This window comes from Moschus berezovskii, chromosome X (assembly GCF_049115385.1).
Source record: "Moschus berezovskii isolate FMDL1 chromosome X, NW_MosBer_1.0, whole genome shotgun sequence".
Lineage (NCBI taxonomy): Eukaryota > Metazoa > Chordata > Mammalia > Artiodactyla > Moschidae > Moschus > Moschus berezovskii.
In genome coordinates, this window is record NC_142488.1 from 122,508,564 (window position 1) to 122,527,660 (window position 19,097).

Below are 19,097 nucleotides of genomic sequence, written 5' to 3' on the forward strand. Positions count from 1 at the left end.
CTTCAGTTTTCCTTATAACCTACTATGGCTTATATGATTATATGCTTCAAAGAAAAGAAAAAAAATTTTAAATGACTATAGACTCCAGGAAGACAGGTTGTAATTCACTTAAATTTCGTTACATATTATTAATATGATTAGTGGCTTAAGCATACATTGACCCATGTTTTCTGTTATAAAACTCTACATAATTAAAGGTTTATAATTTACTTATAATTTAAATCCATAACACACAGATCCCATCCATAGTTATGTTTTGGGTAATATGTTTGAAACACTAAGTAAAAAAGAGAAACTGTAAAATCTGTGTAAAAAGGATTTTCTTTCGTCTAAACACTTCAACTGTGAGTCACCCAAGGAATCAAGATGCGATCCTGAGCAGCAAACAACTTTATAGGTGGAAGCAAGAATACTGGAGTAGGTTACCATGTCCTCTTCCAGGGGATCTTCCTGACCCAGGGATGGAACCCGTGTCTCCTACATCTCCTGCATTGGCAGACAGGTTCTTTACCACTAGTGAAAGCTTACCAGAAGCCGGGCTGAACTGGGGACTAGGTGAAGATCCCTGTTGGAATGCCTTTTTAGTGCCTTAGAGCAATTATATGGGCCTCCTCTTTGCTCCAGCTTCAAGGGAAACATTCCAAGTAGGAGCAACATCAGTTTGGTGACATCATAAGGTCTGTATGGGGCTATTACAGTGGCTGAAGTGGGGAGAGGGTCTCATCCTTATGAGACTTACCATTCACATCAATTACCATCTTACCCAGAGAGAACTGCATTCTCACTAGTTCAGTTTTGTTCCCTGTGACTTCTGCACTGATGTTCTGCAGAACCGTGCTGGTCACCCTAACTTTGCCTCACTCTAGCAGGAACTGCCCAACACCCCCACAATAACTGAACATGTATTGTGGCCCTCATGTAGTAGGCAAAAGGATCACTTCACATAGGACCGTGTCAGATTACCTACCACCTTTCTTATCTTAACAAGGGGAGAACTTCAATTCTGGCCTGGAGACCCCTCCCCCTGCCACCCACCACCTCTCATCAATGCCCAGATTACTGAGCCCAGAGTCCCACTCGGTACCTGGTGTGATGCACACACAGAGTCACATCTTCATTGATCATGCTTGTAGTCATCACAAATAATAACATCTATAAGTGGGAGCTTTTTCAACATACATATCTTACTGAAAAACATAAGTATTTTACAAATTCTTCTGCAACTGGGTTTGTCTCCTCTAAGATACTTGGGAAAGGGCTTGCATGTATCTTTCAAAGCTAGCATTTTTCTTTTTCTTTTTTGATATGTACCCAGGAGTGGAATTGCTGGATCATATGGTAGCTCTATTTTTTTGTTTGTTTCTGAGGAACGTCCATATTGTTTTCCATAGTGGCTGCACCAATTCCATTTCCAGCAGTGATGTAGGAAGATTAGTATTTCTTCACATTTTTGTCAATACTTGTTATAGCTCATCTTTTTCATAATGGCCATTCTAACAAGTGTAAGGTGATATCACATTATCATTTTGATTTGCATTTCCCCGATGGTTAACAGCATAGTGTATCTTTTTTTTTTCTTTTTATTTATTTTTTAATTAAAAGATAATTGCTTTACAGAATTTCGTTGTTTTCTGTCAAACCTCAAAATGAATCAGCCATAGGTATGTATATGTCCCCTACTTCTTGAACCTCCCTCCTATCTCCCTCCCCATCCCATCCCTCTAGGTTGTGGGTCTCAAACAGAGACCCTGTTTGATTTCCCTGAAACATACAGCAAATTCCCATTGGCTATCTATTTTACATATGGTAATTTAAGTTTCCATGTTACTCTCTCTTTACATTTCACCCTCTCCTCCCCTCTCCCTGTGTCCATTAGTCTGTTCTCTGTGTCTGTTTCTCCACTGCTGTCCTGCAAATAAATTCTTTGTTACCATCGTTCTAGATTTCATGTATATGTATCCAGTTCAATCACTCATTCGTGTTCGACTCTTTGTGAACCCATGGACTGCAGCATGCTAGGCTTTCCTGTCCATCATCAACTCCTGGAGCTTACTCAAATTCATGTCCATCGAGTCGGTGATGCCATCCAACCATCTCATCCTCTGTCGTCCCCTTCTCCTCCCACCTTCAATCTTTCCCAGCATCAGGGTGTTTTCCAATGGGTCAGTTCTTTGCATCAGGTGTCCAAAGTATTGGAGTTTCAGCATCAGCATCATTCAATGAATATTCAGGACTGACTTCCTTTAGGATTGACTCGTTGGATCTCCTTCCAGCCCAAGAGATTCTGAAGAGTCTCCTCCCACACCACAGTTCAAAAGCATCAATTCTTCAGCGCTCAGCTTTCTTTATTGTCCAACTCTCACATCTGTACATTACTACTGGAAAAACCATAGCTTTGACTAGATGGACCTTTGTGGGCAAAGTAATGTCTCTGATTTTTAATATGCTGTTTACATTGGTCATAGCTTCCAAGGAGCAAGTGTCTTTTAATTTCATGGCTGCAATCTCAATCTGCAGTGATTTTGTAGCCCAAGAAAATAAAGTCTGTCACTGTGTCTATTGTTTCTCCATCTATTTGCCATGAAGTGATGGGACCAGATGCCATGAGCTTAGTTTCCTGAATGTTGAGTTTTAAGCCAGCTTTTTTACTCTCCTCTTTCACTTTTATCAAGAGGCTCTTTAGTTCTTCCTCGCTTTCTGCCATAAGGGTGGTGTCATCTGCATATCTGAAGTTATTGATATTTCTCTTGGCAATCTTGATTCTAGCTTGTGCTTCATCCAGTCTGGCATTTCTCATGATGTACTCTGCATATAAGTTAAATAAGCAAGGTGACAATATACAGCCTTGACATACTCCTTTCCTGATTTGGAACCAGTCTATTGTTCCATGTACAGTTCTAACTGTTGCTTCGTGACCTTGACCTTCTTGATATATGCGTGAGTGTATGACATTTATCTTTCTCTTTCTGCTTACTTCACTCTGATAAGCTCTAGTTTCATCCACCTCATTAGAACTGACTCAAATGCATTCCTTTTATGGCTGAGTAATATTCCATTGTGTATATGTACCACAACTTCTTTATCTATTCATCTGTCAATAGACATCTAGGTTGCTTACATGTTCTAGCTATTATAAATAGTGCTGCAATGAACAGTGGGGACATGTGTCTTTTTCAATTTTGGTTTCCTCAGGGTATATGCCTATGAGTGGGATTGCTTGGTCATATGGTGGTTTTATTCCTAGTTTTTTAAGTAATCTCCATACATCTTCCATAGTGGCTGTATCAATTTACATTCCCACCAACAGTGCAAGAGGGTTCCTTTTTATCCACATTTATTGTTTGTAGACTTTTTGATGATGGCCATTCTGACTGGTGTGAGGTGATATCTCATTGTAGTTTTGACTTGCATTTCTCTAATAATAAGTGATATTGAGCATCTCCTCTTGTGTTTGTTAGCCATCTGTATGTCTTTCCAGAAATGTCTGTTTAGGTCTTTTCCCCACTTTTTGATTGGGTAGTTTGTTTTTCTGGTATTGAGTTGTATGAGCTGCTTGTATATTTTGGAAATCAATCCTCTGTCAGTTGTTTCATTTGCTATTATTTTCTCCCATTCTGGGGGTTGTCTTTTCACCCTGTTTATAGTTTCCTTTGCTGTGCAAAAGCTTTTAAGTTTAACTAGGTCCCACTTCTTTACTTTTGCTTTTATTTCTATTACTCTAGGAGGTGGATCATAGAGAATCTTGCTTTGATTTATGTCATCAAGTGTTCTGCCTATGTTTTCCTCTAAGAGTTTTATAGTTTCTGGTCTTACATGTAGGTCTTTAATCCTTTTTGAGTTTATCTTTGTGTATGGTGTTAGGAAGTGTTCTAATTTCATTCTTTTACATGCAGCTGTCCAGTTTTCCCAGCACCACTTATTGAAGAGGCTATCTTTGCCCCATTGTATATTCTTACCTGCTTTGTCAAAAATAAGGTCTAGATGGATGCATGAGTTTATTTCTGGACTTTCTTTTTCCATTGGTCTATATTTCTGTTTTTGTGCCAGTACCACACTGTCTTGATGACTGTAGCTTTGTAGTACCATCTGAAGTCCAGAAGGTTGATTCCTCCAGCTCCATTCTTCTTTCTCAAGACTGCTTTGGGTATTCGGGGTCTTTTGTGTTTCCATATGAATTGTGAAATTTTTGTTCTAGTTCTGTGAAAAATGTCATTGGTAATTTGTTAGGGATCATATTGAATCTGTATATTGCATTTGGTAGTATAGTCATTTTCACAATATTGATTCTTCCTACCCAGGAACATGGAATATCTCTCCATCTGTTTTTTTATCTTTGATTTCTTTCATCAGTGTCTTATAATTTTCTGTATACAGGATACAGTTCTTTTGTCTCCTTAGGTAGGTTTATTCCTATATATTTTATTATTTTTGTTGCAATGGTGAATAGGATTGATTCCTTAATTTCTTTTCCTGATTTTTCATTATTAGTGTATAGGGATGCAAGTGATTTCTGTTTATTGATTTTATATCCTGCAACATTGCTAAATTCACTGATTAGCTCTAGTAATTTTCTGATAATATCTTTAGGTTTTCATGTCATCTGCAAACAGTGAGAGCTTTACTTCTTGTTTTCCAATCTGGATTCCTTTTATTTCTTTTTCTTTTCTGATTTCTGTAGCTAGGACTTCCAAAACGATGTTGAATAATAGTGGTGAGGGCATCTTTCAATGTACCTGTTGGCCATCTGGGCTTCCCTGGTGGCTCAGAAACAAAAAATCTGCCTGCAGTGTGAGAGACCTTGGTTTGATCCTTAGGTTGGGAAGATCCGCTGGAGAAGGGAATGGCAACCCACTCCAGTATTCTTGCCTGGAGAAGTCCATGGACAGAGAAGCCTGACCAGCTACAGTCCATGGAGTCTGCAAAGAGTCGGACACAACTGAGCGAGTAACACTGGTCATCTGTATGTCTTTGGGAAAATTTCTATTCAGATCCTCTGTCCAGTTTTAATAGCACTATTCACTTTTCTGCTCTTGAGTTGTATGAGGTTTTTATATAGTCTATTTCTTCCTTTAGGTGATCTTCCCTACCCAGGGGTCAAACCTGGGTCTCCTGAGTTGCAGGCAGATTCTTTACCATCTGAGCCACCAGGGAAGTTCCCATATATTTTTTTGGATATTAGCCCCTTATCAGATATATGACGTGCAAGTATTTTCACCGATTTAGTAGTTGCCTTTACATTTCAATGATGGTTTCCTTTGCTGGACAGAGGCCTTTTAGTTTAATATAGCCCCACTTGCTAATATTTTGCTTTTATTCCTTTTCTTTTTGTGTCAGAACCTCCTGACTTCTTCTGTGACCATGCACAGGACCATACCAATCACTCTAATTCTGCCTTACCTTAGCAGGGTCAGGAAATTTCTTTAAACATTCTTATAGTCCTCAAATATGTATGTGTGGCCTTTGTGTTGTGGCCCAAAGGATAATTTCTCATAGGGATCTATTTATTTACCTTCTATTTATTTATGTACTCTCTTTCTTTCCTTAATGAATTGTTAAGCCTCAGAAATCACCAGTTATGCAGGGCAGCTTGAGAGACCTGGTATCTCACAGAGGGGCATTTAATCTTCTATTATCAGGGAGGCAATGAAAAGATGAAGAGAGCATGCAGTTCCTCTAGTATATGCCAGGAATACTCTCATCTATTGGCTTGACATAGGCTTCTTACAGCCACCTGATATGCATTACAGCACCATCATGCACCACACCACATGGCCTAGTACACTCGCTTGCATCAGCTGGAGTCACCTGCAAAGGTTTCTATAAGGCTGTGTATCGTTCATGGACCTAGAAACTCAAAACATTATTCCTGCATGGGGGATGTCTGAATTATCTCACAAGCCAATAAAATTGATGAATACAACAGATCCAAAAATTGCTTATTTAGTGTGATTCATAAGGCTTTCCAGTTCACCTTTTGAAAGCAATTTCCTGTACGTACTTATATAGGATATATAGGATTGATTTTGAATTAATTGCACGGTGGTAGGAAAGAGAAGGGGGCAGAGATCAATTCTGATTGACTATGGGTTGATACTTATTGCTCATAGATGATAACATGCAGTTTCTCTGTATTATTTTTCAACTTCCATGTGTTTTGATCATTGTCATGAAGTTTGTGAAATGCAATCTGTTTGGCAAGAAACTACAAGTTCAGGCCCTTCTGCACATGAAGGGCTCTTTTAAGCTCATTATTCTCTGGAGAGCAAGAAAACAAACCTCACAGTGCACAATGTACATCAGCGAGAAGGGGTCAGAGGTGCTCTGGAGATGCAGTTTAATCCTAAACTTTGAGATTTGTTGAAACATACTGAGAGAAGAATGGAATAGTTATATTTATGGTTTCCTTGAACCACATTATCTAGGAGAAGGAGGGTGAACTTGGCATTGGTTGGGGTGGGGCTGAAAACCTGGGAATGGGTAGACAGTGACAGAAAACTTGTAGAGAGTCAACAGCAAAATAAGTTGTATCTAAACCAAAGCAAGGCTGATAGGGGGATGGATTCAAGAAACAACAGGAAGTGGAGTCTTACTAACTGGATGCATGGGGGAGAAGGACATAGCCAATTCAGAGACGACTCCTGATTTTGGAGTGGATACTGGTGACACCACACAAGTTAGGGAACCAAAAAAGAAAAGAAGAGTATTTTGGGTTTTTAGAAAAGACAAATTCAACTTGGAGAGTTCTTTTTTTATCATAAATGGATGTTGAATTTTGTCAAAGGCTTTCTCTGCATCTATTGAGATAATCACATGGTTTTTATTTTTCATTTTGTTAATGTGGTGTATTACATTGATTGATTTGCGGATTTTGAAGAATCCTTGCATCCCTGGGATAAAGACCACTTGGTCATGATGTATGATCTTTTTAATGTGTTGTTGGATTCTGATCACTAACGAAGACGGGTCCTCATGGATAGACCGCTTCTACGCTTCAGCCACTGTGCTCAGGGTCCACTGATTCATGTGATGTGGATTGCCAACCCAACAGCCCCGGGGTTTTCTGATGTAATTCAAAGAATCCACCAGTAGATGGCGCAGCTCCACTGGATTTTCGAGTTATACGAGGCTCTGCACCCTCACGTTGACATATGTTCCTCCCACTTCCTTCGTATCTCCCAAGGCCTCTCTTCTCTTCCTTATCTTGCCCTTATCAAAACTGGCTGTGAACGGATGACTGTCCCTGTCGCTGAAGGCCTTGGCAACACACCTTTAGGGCTTTCTCAGGTAGTTCAAGGAATGAACCAGCAGATGGCGCTGTTCCACTCAGAAATCGGAAGAATTTAATCGGTTCCTAGGTTATTTATTTTGGCTGTGCTGGGTCTTCTTTTCTCTGGCTACAGCGAGTCAGGGCTACTCTTGGTTGCAGTACGTGGGCTTTTCATTGCCGTGGCTTTTCTTGTTTTGGAGTACAGGCTCTAGGGCCAGAAGGCTTCAATAGTTGTGGCTCACTGGCTTTGTTGCTCTGTGGCAAGTGAGATCTTCCTGGACCAGAGATGGAAACCTTGTGCAGTGAATTGGCAGGCTGATTCTCAACCACTGAACCATCAAGGGAGCACTGGAAGGTGAAATCTTAACTGCTGGATCACCAAGGAAGTCTCACAAGTCATGGATTTAGACGCAAGGACATACGACAGGGGCTTGGTTGCAGAAACAAGGCATGAACGTGCCCTCTGGGATGATAGGGGAATCTGCCACAGGGTGCAACTGACCAGAATAGTGCAGAAAAGTCTGAGCTGAAAGTCAGGAAACCTGGATGCTAATCTTGACTCTCCCACCCATTAGTTTTGTGGATTTGAGTACATCACTGTAAGTCTTTTTTAGTTCACTTAAAATACAGTTTACTTATGTCAAACTCTCGACTTTCAAGATACCAGGGAGTAGTGCTTTTCAAACTCTAATGTGCACTAGAATCACCAGTTATTATGAAAGTGTAAGTCCTGATTCAATAGGTCTGTGGTGGAGGCCTCAGAGTGACAAGTTCCCAGGTGATACTGATGCTGCTGGTCCCTGGACCACACTTTGAGTTGCAGGCAAGCGTACACTGCAGAAGTGGCTCAAGGGCTCTCACTGCTGGTGTGGATGGAAGGCCAGAGGCAGGACTCTAGTCACCAGCCCCTCCCCAACTTCAGCAAGAGCAGCTTGTCTTTTGACGTCCTGAGACTGAGCAGCTCTTCTAACCAGCTCTGAATCAAGCTGATCACTAACAAAGACGGGGTCTTGTGTACAGACCACTTCCATGAGTCAGTCACCAAGCTCAGTGTTCAGTGATTGACATGTATTGGTTCGCATGTTCCTCAGAGAACCACGGAATTACTCACCATCTCGCAGATGAAGTGAACTACAGAGAATCTGAATGTGCTCAGTTGCTCAGTCCTGTTTGACCCTTTATGACCCCATGGACCATAGCCCGCCAGGCTCCTCTGTCCATGAAATTCTCCAGGCAAGACTACTGGAGTGGGTAGCCATTTCCTTCTCCAGGGGATTTTCCTGACCCAGGGATCGAACCCACCTCTCAAGCGGGTTTCAAGCAGAATCTTTACCACTCAACCACCAGGGAAGCCCAGAGAGTCTGAAGGACCTGGCCAAAGTGACTCTGCTCAAGAGTCTGGGTTCGAACCCAGCTAGTTTCCCCTCCCAAGTCTGCTCCAAGCACCATGTGCCTGGTGTACAAAAGGTAATGACAATTTCCAGTACTGCTGGTGTTCTGAAAAGTCCCTGGTGACTTAAGGGGGTACCCTACATCCCAGATGTATTTGAAAATCTTGTGGTGTGCATAGAAATCTGAAGCACATAGTCAGTTCATAGATTCTTATTTACTCAAGATCTTGCAACTCCTATAACTTGAAAACCTGTATATCTCATCCTCATGGTTTATTCGTTGCAGAAAGCAAATTCTGCCAAAACTTGGTGAAGGCTCCATGCTCCAGTCCGAGGCTGGCCAGTGCTGGTGGATCCCTTGAACTACATCAGAAAACCCTGTGGGTATTGTGTGACCAAGAACTTCATCGACAGAAGCAGTCATCCATATACAGTCAGTTTTGTTTTTCAAATTTAAGTACAGCTGATATACAATATTGTGTTAGTTTTAGGAGCACAGCAAAGTGATTCGGTTTTATATATGTGTATTCTTTTAAAATTTTTTCTAAGTTATTAGAAAATAGTGAATATCATTTCCTATGCTTTACAGTAAATCCATGTTTATTATATATATAGTAGTGTGTATACGTTAATGCCATACTCCTAATTTATCAAGGGAAGAAGAGCTAAACAGACGTTTCTCAGAAAAGACATATAGATGGCCAACAGGCACATGCTAAGGGGATGGGAAGAGAGGTCTTGGGGCACAGAAAGGGAGTGGGAGGAAAGGGTGTCAAAATGAGGTTATAGAGCCTCTGCTTTAGCCGTATCACTGGGATTCCCAGGGTGACAGAGACTGGCTCTCTGTTAAATTTGACCTTGCAGAAAGGGCGCCCAGCAGGGCAAGGTCAAACTGAAGTCTTTCGCAGGGGGCATGTACATGGAGAGTTGCCATCGTCATGAAGTCATAGAAAATGAGAAAACAGAACATAGAGAAAATAGTCTACTGGTCTCAAAATATCAAAAAGAATTGAGATGTTGCTTCCTTGGGGCCTGCACTCCTGTGCCTGTAGGCCAGGAAACAGGTTCAGTGAGGCACAGTGCCATGCCCACGTCCCCAGAGCTGGCGATCTGGAGAGCTGGAACCTCACCTGGCCTTTGATTCCTGGGCTGGGGCTCTGCCCTCTGTACTCCTGGGTGCAAAACCCTGTTGTAGAGAGAGGTAGGAAAAGCAGGATGGAGAACACTCCACAGGGTCTGAGTTAAGGATGTGCACAATATCTGGATAAAAAAATGCTTTAAAAAGTGCTCAGATCTGCCATGGTATTCACCTGGAAACAACTTTAGATAAGACTTTTCAGAAAAATTGCCTCGAGAACATTGATGGAATTACCTTCCAGTTGTGTCTGGTGCATTCATTGGAATTCCTGCCACATGTGTCCTGACATTTCTTTTCAATCTACACCATGTAAAAATTCAATCTCAGGCTACCAGTCTCTAGGAACCGGGAAAGTCACCTATGGCTCTGCTGGTCTGGGTGGCCAGGCTGCTCTGAGTTAACCTTGGACCTGGAACTGGCCATAGCAACGACACCCCGGATTACTTCCTGGGTACATGAGGGGTCGCATTCCTCCTGATTGAACCCTCCCATGAGCCTTGCACCTATTCTGCTCTCACATGGTCTGTGTGGGCTCCTCTGACTGGTCCATGGGTTCAGTGCTCAGGGCCTACTTTGGGGTCGGGCATGGAGAGAAGCCCAGGAAATATGTCTTGCCAAATGAGCGGCTGAGAGTCTCTGAAGAGTCGCCTTCCCTGAGGCCCTCTGGGTGCCACTGTGACCCCATTATCAGGGTGAATGTTAATGAGCTACAGGGGATGTGTGGCATAAATTGGGAGGCAGGGGAAGGAGGGGTTCCTGAGGAGACCTTTGATTTCTGGGTAAGGGGTGTTGTGGGTGGATGAGCAGTGGCGGTTGCTGCAGATGGACCCTGTGGTGGCCACAGAGAGGGAGGGCTGTCATGGCAGCCAATGAGGGAAGCCTCGAGAGAGGCTTGGTGACCAGGCAAGGGAGAAGCTGGACTGAGGTAGCCTTGGGGACTGCTCTGCAGAAGAGGCAGAGGCTCCCAGGTTCAGCCTGGTTTCCAGTGCTGAGGTGGAACACAGCCTCAGGATAATCAGGAGCTTCTGCCACTGTCAGCGGGGCTGTGGGGAGTGAAATTGTCTCTGAGTGTGCAGGGTTGGGGGGGATACCCAGTGCCTTGGTGGGGAGCTGTGGCCCATGGAGGCCTACTGTTTGTGGAGGTTAGGAAGGTCAGTCACAGGCACCAGGAGGCTCTCTGGCCAGAGGGGAAGCCCCACCGTACTGGCTTTCATGGGTAGGCACTGTCTGGGCATCTTTCTCCTGCCTGATTGGGTGTGAGGGGCAGCAGAAGGGCTGAAATGAGCCTCATTAGAGGGGCTGGGCAAGTGGGTACAGGGAGCTGAGAACTGGATGGGGTGCAGGGTGCAGGCTCAGAAGCAGTCTCAAGCCCAGGACAATCACGGGTGCCAAGAAGGAGACCCAGAGGCAGTGAGAACATTGGACCGGAAGTCACAGGCTGTGCCTGGGCCCAGATACTGAGTGAGCCCTTAGCTCAGGGTGGTGGAAGTGAAGGAGCAGATCAGGAGGTAGCAGGAAAGACACAGCAGGAGAGGTCTAGCTGAGACCAGAGGCTGAGGCTAAGGAGGGAGAGCAGACGGAATCATCTCTTGGGGGGCTGAGGGCCTAGATGAGGGCTGGGGAGGCTGTGTGCTCTTCCTCCCTGCCTGGGTAGGTGGGTGCAGGTGTGGAGGTGGGGTCTGAGCTGGATCCTGTTCTAAGGGCAGAGTCAGGAAACAGACAGGGAGGATGGGGAGCAGAGAATGAGTCCCTCCAGTTGGGTGACAGGACCCTCAGGGAATGTCGGGGCCAGGCCTTAAGATCTGCCAGTAGCTCAGAACCTTGGTCCTGTCATGGGACTCTGCTTAAGCACAGGTCTCAGCCACCCTACGACCTGACGTTTCTGTTTCTGTGAGCAGAAGAGGGCCCTACCTTCCTTCCTCTGAGGTGGGTGTTGTGCTCCTCTGCAGGCCTCCCTCCCCTAGCCTCTGACCACTACCACCCTCCCTCTGCAGCAGTCTCAGAGACCCCACCCCGGGCCCTGTAACGGAACAGCTTCAGTCTAAGGTGGAGGGAAGGGAAGCTGGTCTCTGGTCCCCAAGGTTGATCTCCAAAACTGGGCACCAACCTGGCTGCCAGGGAAGTGATGGGTCCCTGCCACCTGCTGCTGCAGAGGGGCCTCCAGGTGACACAAAATGATCAGCAGACAGTCCATTTCACCTCATCTACCCCAGCCCATCCTTGGGGTTCAACTGAATTAAGTGCTTTCTTTTCTTTTTTTTTGCCCCATCCCCACTCCCAAGTGCTTTCTAACACCAGGCTTTAAAATAAAGAAAACGTTTAGCTGTCTGGTTATTCAAATAGTTTGTGAATGGGACAAACTGGGACAATTGCCACATCTTAGGCCAGGCCTATGCTGCTGACTTCTCATCATGTGGGCAGCGCTCCAAGTCAAGTCCTGTCTCAGAGCATCTTCTGAACAGGCCACCACCCCTGCCATGACCCCACCCACTTATAGCCCTCAGGATGCTCCCCTCCCCCAGCTTCTGGCCACCAGAGTAGGGTGAGCTCACCACCAGCCGCTCTCATCCAAGGGGGCACCACACCAGAAACAGGAGGCCTCCAGTTTTTATTTTATTCAATTCAAATAATTTTTTAATTAACTTAGACAGACGCAAGATTTGACAACACTGGAAACAAGAACATTTCTCTGACCAGACTGCGCTGAGTTCATCACACACAGAAAAGAAAAGTTGTCTTATTCAAGTCAGTGATTGTGTAGAAGCTCCACTGCCTGAAAAACAGACTGCAAATAAAGTGCATAGAAAACAGCAGGGGCCCAGTCGGGAGATGAGGAAGAGGTGGGAGAGCAGAAGCAGCAAACTACTCAAGATCAAAATGGTAAGAAAAGCAGTGGCAGGAATACGTGCTGAGGATGTGTCCCCACCCTTCCCACGGCCAATATCTTTGGGGGCAGGCAGCCCAAGCCAATGCCCCACAAGGAGGGGGGATTCTCTGCAGGTGAAGAGGGGTCTCTGAGCCCGAGGCCCCTGAATCTCCAACATATTTTCTCCAATTCGGGAAGCAGCCTTCCAGGGGCCAGGCAGCTCCAACAGAGCCACAAGCCTGGGAAGGACAGGGAGCCCGACCTGCACTGCATACCCGCTAAACAGCTCTGCACCCTCTGCAGCGCATAGTCACTCATGTGTGCACAAGCAATCACACACTTGTGCACAGACACACCCATTCACAAATGCACACTGACACATGTGTATTCACACACACACTCACATCCGCACATTCACACAGAAACATCTGCGCATTCAAGCATCTGCAGTCATACTCACACACTCATCCACACTCACACCCACACACTCAAGCCCTCATGCATGTGCATACACACGCACACACATTCCCCCACACATCCCACACTCACATGTGCACTCAAACACACATTGACACACTGGCACACACATATTAAGTAAAGACCCTCCCTAGTGCCCTCCTTAGGCCCTCTCAAAATGGCCCAGGAAGAGGCTGCGGCTGAGGATCCAGTCACCCAGAGGGTGAGACATGAACTTGAAAAGGGCACATTTAAGCATCAGCCCCAAGGAGGCCCCTGGTCCTCCGCTCCTCTCCTCCCCTGCAGCCCCGTGCACAGTCTCTCAGAGGCTGTCCCCAGAGCTCCAGGGATACAATCCGAAGGCTGACAGTCTCCCGGAAGTGGTCCTGGAGGAACACAGTTGGGGTGGAGGAGGGGCCACCAGGACCAGGGGTTTCCAGGTAACTTGGCACAAGGGCCCTTCTGTCTGTGGGAATCTGTAGGGGGCACGTGGTGGCCCGGGTGCAGCCTCAGGCCTCGGGGTGAGGCAGGCAGAGATCTTCAGCTGGGACCTGGGTGGCTGAGGAGGGCACATGGTGTGAAGCTCAGCCCCTCTGTCTCAGGGGCAACCAGGCTGCTGTGGTTCTTAGTCCCAGGACCTGGGGACCAGGACTCCGAGCAATCAGTGAGGGAGCAGCTGTGGATCTGGGATGGGGGTGAGGGCCAGGACCTCTCCCGGCTCCCCTCAGTGCCGTGCCCGGTGCCCCAGTCAGCAGCACAGCCAGGACCGCTGCAGGCCCATCCAGAGCAGATGCTCCTGTGTGATCCTAGCAGGAGGGGCAGCCTGGGGACAGAGACACGGGGTCATGCATGGGTCTCAGCTCCACCCCACCCACGTGTATCCCTTCCCTCCTATTACACTCGGCCCCAGGAGCCAGCCAACATCCCCCACCCAAACTGAGAGGGCTGTGCCACTCAACACCAAGGAACCCCTGGTTAAGCCTTGGGTGGGGCTTGGGTTGGGGTGGGGAGGCCTGACTGTGTGTGAGGACCTTGCTCCCCAAGGGGTTCTGGGACTCATCTCTCCCATGACCATCTTAGCTCAGACTGTCCCCCAGTTCTTCCCTGTGACTACTTGCGATACACCCCACCTTCCCTGCTATGGGCCTTTCTCTCTAGGTCCCTTGGGAGTCTGTGATCCCCTCTCCCATCCCACTGTGCCAGGTCTCCCAGAGACTGGGGACAGGTAGGCAGTGCAGACCCGGAGGCAGGTCCAGCTCCCCCACCTCTGATCTATGTGACAAGGGCGCATGTCTCCATTCCCAGAGCCCGGCTGATGGGGAGAACAGAGCTCCGCCAGAGTGTCTCTAGCTCCGTACTTCCTTCCCCGTGCCAGAACCGGACCACCGGGTCAGCCCTCCCTCGGGCTCTCTGCCTGGAAAGCCCTTCCTCTCCTCGGGGGGTCAGGCCCTTCTCTTGGCTGCTCCCCTGGGTGCCCCAGGCAGAGGTTTGACTCTGGCGACAAGACCACAGAAGGGGCGGTTCACCTTCTATAACACCAGTTCCTGAAAGAAAAACATGGGGGACTTGAGAGTTGCCTCCTCACCCAGAGACGTCCCCGTCTCCCCAACTGTCTGTCGCCTACCCTACAAGCCTCTTCTCCATCTGCTCTCCCACCCCAGCCTGACAGCTGCCCTCCACTCAAGGAGACCCCCACTTTCCCAAATCCTTTGGGACACAGGGGCTGCTGGAGGCCATCCGGGACTGGAGCAGCGCATTCGGGGGGCACCAGGAGGGCCCTGGAAGGAGGTGGAGGGAGCGTGGCTGAGACGGGGCAGGGCTGGGAGGAACACGTCTTTCCCACTCTTCCCTGTCCCCTGATGCAAAGCTTTGGAGGGGGGAGGGCAGCAACAGAGACAGCAGGAGCAGGCAGAGAGCAGTCCCAGAGACCCAGCAGGAGGAAGTCTTGTGAAGGGCTGAGAAAGAGACAGACCTGGACTTGGGCCAAGAACACAACCATCCTTCCAGGTTGCCTCTCGAGCGAGGGGTGGAGGACAAGGGGGCCAGCATCCGCTCTCTTCTAGGGCTTTCTCCGGGCCTCTCCGGGGCCATTTCCCTCCACTCCCCCGTGTCCAGGTGACATTACCGGGGCCGGGGGCCGAGGTGATGGGCTGACCCTCGGAGATGCCCAGGCAGCCGCCCCTCATCCCCAAGTTGGATACATGACAGGGGAGTCCCGAGGGCCTGCGTGCATCCTGCCTTGCCTGCTCTCGTCCCGGCAGCTTTCCAGGCTGGCTTCCTCAGGTCCCTTCCTCGTCTCCCCCAAGCCGCCCGGCAGCCTGGACATCTAGATGTCACGGCCACCGCCTCCCTCCAGCCCGCAAGTCCAACCTCTGGCCTCCTACCTTTTCGGTCGGGGTCAGTCATTCATTTCCTACTGAAGAATCTCTTCCTTCTGCTCCCCGCTTCGGCCACAGTGAGGCAACAGGTCAGCTGCATGCGGATAATTTTCTCGAGTTTGATGGAAAGGGCCCGTCTTGAGAGTTTCAGTGCAGTTCGTCACCGGCCGCGACGGGGCTGGCCGGAGCCGGGGCTCGGTGGCTGCGTCCTCCGCGGAGGTCTAGGGCCCGGAGGCCTGATCCGCCCCTTCCTCGTCCCCCGGAGCGTCCCGGCGGCCCCCGGCCCGGTGATCCTTCATGCTGATGCCCCAGCCGTCGCGGCCGGGCGCAGGTGGTAGCGGGCGTTCACTCGATCCTCACCTGCAGGCGCACGTTGAGCATCACCGAGGCCACGATGTAGAAGTAGGGGAAGTTCATGCGCAGACGCCAGGCCAGGTCGAAGAAGGTGATCAACGTGCGCGTGAGTCCCTTGCAGAAGGCGCCGTACGAGCTGCGGATCGCGGCTGAGCGCGCCAGCCGCACTGCCACGCCCGACAGGGCCGCTGCTGCCGCCGCCGCAGACAGAGCCCCCGACGCCGCCATGGGCCCGGGCCGGCGCGGGCCCCGCCGACCGACCTCAGCACGAGCTGTCGGACAGGTGGACGCCAGGCCTGGAGCCGCGGGCAGACCGCAGTCGCGTCCCACCCCGCCCCGTCCCGCCGCGCCCCGCCTTCGGTCTCCCCGCAGGGGCTGGGCTCCCGATGACTCCTCCGCCACAGCCAAGGCCCCACCTGAGCTGCCCAGGGACAGCTCCGCCCCCTCGCCTGCACGCACATTGGCGACGGCCGGCACAGTTCCCCCGGTAACGTGGCCCCGCCCCTTGCCGGGTACCACAGAGCTGCTGCGGGCGACTCTGCCCCACCCCAGGATCCGCCCCTCCGACAAGCCCCGCCTCCTCCCGGGCTCCAAGAGCGGCGGAGGGCCTAAATGCTTTCTTTGCAAGGTGCTGCCCCCCTGGCATCCTTTTGCACAATGCGCTATTCTGCAAGAAAAGCCCACCCGGAGTGCTCCGCCCCTTTACACCATCCCCTTCCCTCTCTGTCTCCGCAGAAAACCAGGGCAGTCAACCCACTGTGTGTTTATGTGCGTGTGTGTGTTAGTCGCTCAGTCGTGTCCGACTCTTTGCGACCTCATGGAGTATATAGCCCGCCAGGTTCCTCTGTCCAAGGAATTCTCCAGGCAAGAATACTGGAGTGGGTAGCCATTTCCTTCTCCAGGGTATTTTCCCAACCCTGGGATGGAATCCAGGTCTCCTGCTTTGCAGGTGGACTCTTTACATTCTGACCTACCAGGGAAGCCCCAACTTTCCTTTAATTCATATTTTTCTCCCTGGTAACTCTGCACTATGGAGTTTCACCAAATCCACACGCACATTTTTTCCCTTTCTGGTATATTTGCTTGATGCTGTGTATTTCTCTATTCTTGAATTGCCCCGTTGTCCTTACCTTTTACCTGTTGGGGAGAAAAGACTTTCCCTCTACTCTCTTAGCTATATACAATTCATAGGTCAATGAAAAAAAACTGACAACATGCAGATTAACAGAAAATGTATATCCATTTCTTGATTTTTAATATTATTTCAGAATGGGCATCATAAGAAAAAAATACCCAGAAAGACAGTGAGATTTAAAATCTTATAATGCCACTTTGCCAGGGATAGGGGAGGGAGGATATAGGCAGTCTAGGAGACAGTAAATAATTTATAGAAAAATGAATGACTCCTTAGAAGCATAGATGGGAGATTTGATAGTTTGACAGAGTTGTCTGGGTTTGATGTTGACTTCCAGTTTTCCCTGACTTCCCTGGTGGCTCAGACAGTAAAGCATCTGCCTACAATGCGGGAGACCTGGGTTCAATCCCTGGGTCAGGAAGATCTCCTGGAGAAGGAAATGGCAACCCACTCCGGTATTCTTGCCTGGAGAATCCCATGGACGGAGGAGCCTGGTAGGCTACAGTCCATGGGGTCACAGAGAGTCAGACACAACTGAGGGACTTCTAGTTCTCCTGTGGTAAGAGTCAATATTTTCTGGTTGTTGAAATTTCCAAGGAGGGGATTTATGACAATTGATCTCCTTTTAGAAGATCTGTCTTTAGGCAAATAAGGGGATTTAAGAAAACGCTGTTTTTTCAAATACTGCTGCTGCTAAGTTGCGTCAGTCATGTCTGACTCTGTGCGACCCCACAGACGGCAGCCTACCAGTCTCCCCCGTCCCTGGGATTCTCCAGGCAAGAATACTGGAGTGGATTACCATTTCCTTCTCCAATGCATGAAAGTGAAAAGTGAAAGTGAAGTCGCTCAGTCATGTCCAACTCTTTGCGACCCCATGGACTGCAGCCTACCAGGCTCCTCCATCCATGGGATTTTCCAGGCAGGAGTACTGGAGTGGGGTGCCATTGCCTTCTCCTTTTTCAGATGACTTCAGCTAAAAATAATCAGTATAACTGAAGTGGCATGTTTTGAGGTGGCACGTACTAAACTTCTTCATACCTCATAGTGATTTCTAAACACTTGTCTTAATCCTTTTTTTGCCCTGGATACTGCACAGAAATCACTCAGGTTTTCATTTGCCCTCATACATGGCATTTCTTACTGGTGTGTTTAAAAGCCCATTTGTAGCTTCATTTCATCTTTATTCTAAACCAGGTCCAACCAAAACTTGACCATGTTTTCAAGACTATTTAAAGAAGTGGAAAAATCCTCATGTCTCCTTTTAGTCATAACTTTTAAAAACCTGTCTGCAAGAGGTAGGGTCACCACGACTCCATCCCAGTTTCACAAGGAGGGCTGATCTGAGTATTAAGGCTTTCTCAAAATGCCTGGTCAGCACATTTGAACATCTCTATGGCATCCATTGATGTAAAGGAGATCAATCCTGGGTGTTCATTGGAAGGACTGATGCTAAAGCTGAAACTCCAATACTTTGGCCACCTCATGCGACAAGTTGACTCACTGGAAAAGACTCTGATGCTGGGAGGGATTGGGGGCGGGAGGAGAAGGGGACGACAGAGAATGAGATGGCTGGATGGCATCACCGACTCGATGGACATGAGTTTGAGTGAACTCCGGGAGTTGGTGATGGACAGGGAGGCCTGGCGTGCTGTGATTCATGGGGTCGCAAAGAGTCGGACACGACTAAGTGACTGAACTGACTGATGGCATCCATATGACTTCTTAAGAAACCCGACAGATTTATATACACTGATTAGACAATTGTCCTACCTACATGGTCAAGGGAAAAAAGGCAAACCTGAAGCATCAAGGACACCGAAAGAAGTGGTATGGACCAGGATTAATCTGTGGTTCAGTTTACCACCCATAAACGTATACCCAAATTCTATATTTGTGAATACATCCTTCAGAAGTGAAGGAGAGAGACTTCCCTGGTGGTCCAGTGGTTAAGAATCTGCCTTTAAATGCAGGGAACGTAGTTTCGATCCTTGGTCAGGGAACTAAGATACCACATGCTGCAGAACAATGAGCCCATGTGCCATAATTAGAGAGACTGTGTCCTGCAAAAGATCCCACATGATGCAACAAAGATCCTGCATGCCACAACTAAGA

The 19,097-nt window shown here is 47.9% G+C and overlaps 1 protein-coding gene across 1 annotated transcript; it reads right to left on the reverse strand.

Moving 5' to 3' along the window:
- Positions 1–12,454: 12,454 nt before the first annotated feature.
- Positions 12,455–16,171, reverse strand: LOC129564548 (small integral membrane protein 10-like protein 2A). The gene is made up of 3 exons (XM_055438623.2): positions 15,503–16,171; positions 14,477–14,662; positions 12,455–13,941 (listed from the first exon to the last, which is right to left on the reverse strand). Exon 1 carries the CDS (start codon positions 16,076–16,078, stop codon positions 15,842–15,844), a length of 237 nt encoding a protein of 78 aa, XP_055294598.1. The 5' UTR covers positions 16,079–16,171; the 3' UTR covers positions 12,455–13,941; positions 14,477–14,662; positions 15,503–15,841.
- Between the last annotated feature and the right edge of the window lie 2,926 nt (positions 16,172–19,097).

Coding starts and splice junctions, on each gene's coding strand:
- LOC129564548 (XM_055438623.2), bottom strand. CDS start 16,078: ATGGCGGCGTCGGGGGCTCTGTCTGCGGCGGCGGCAGCAGCGGCCCTG.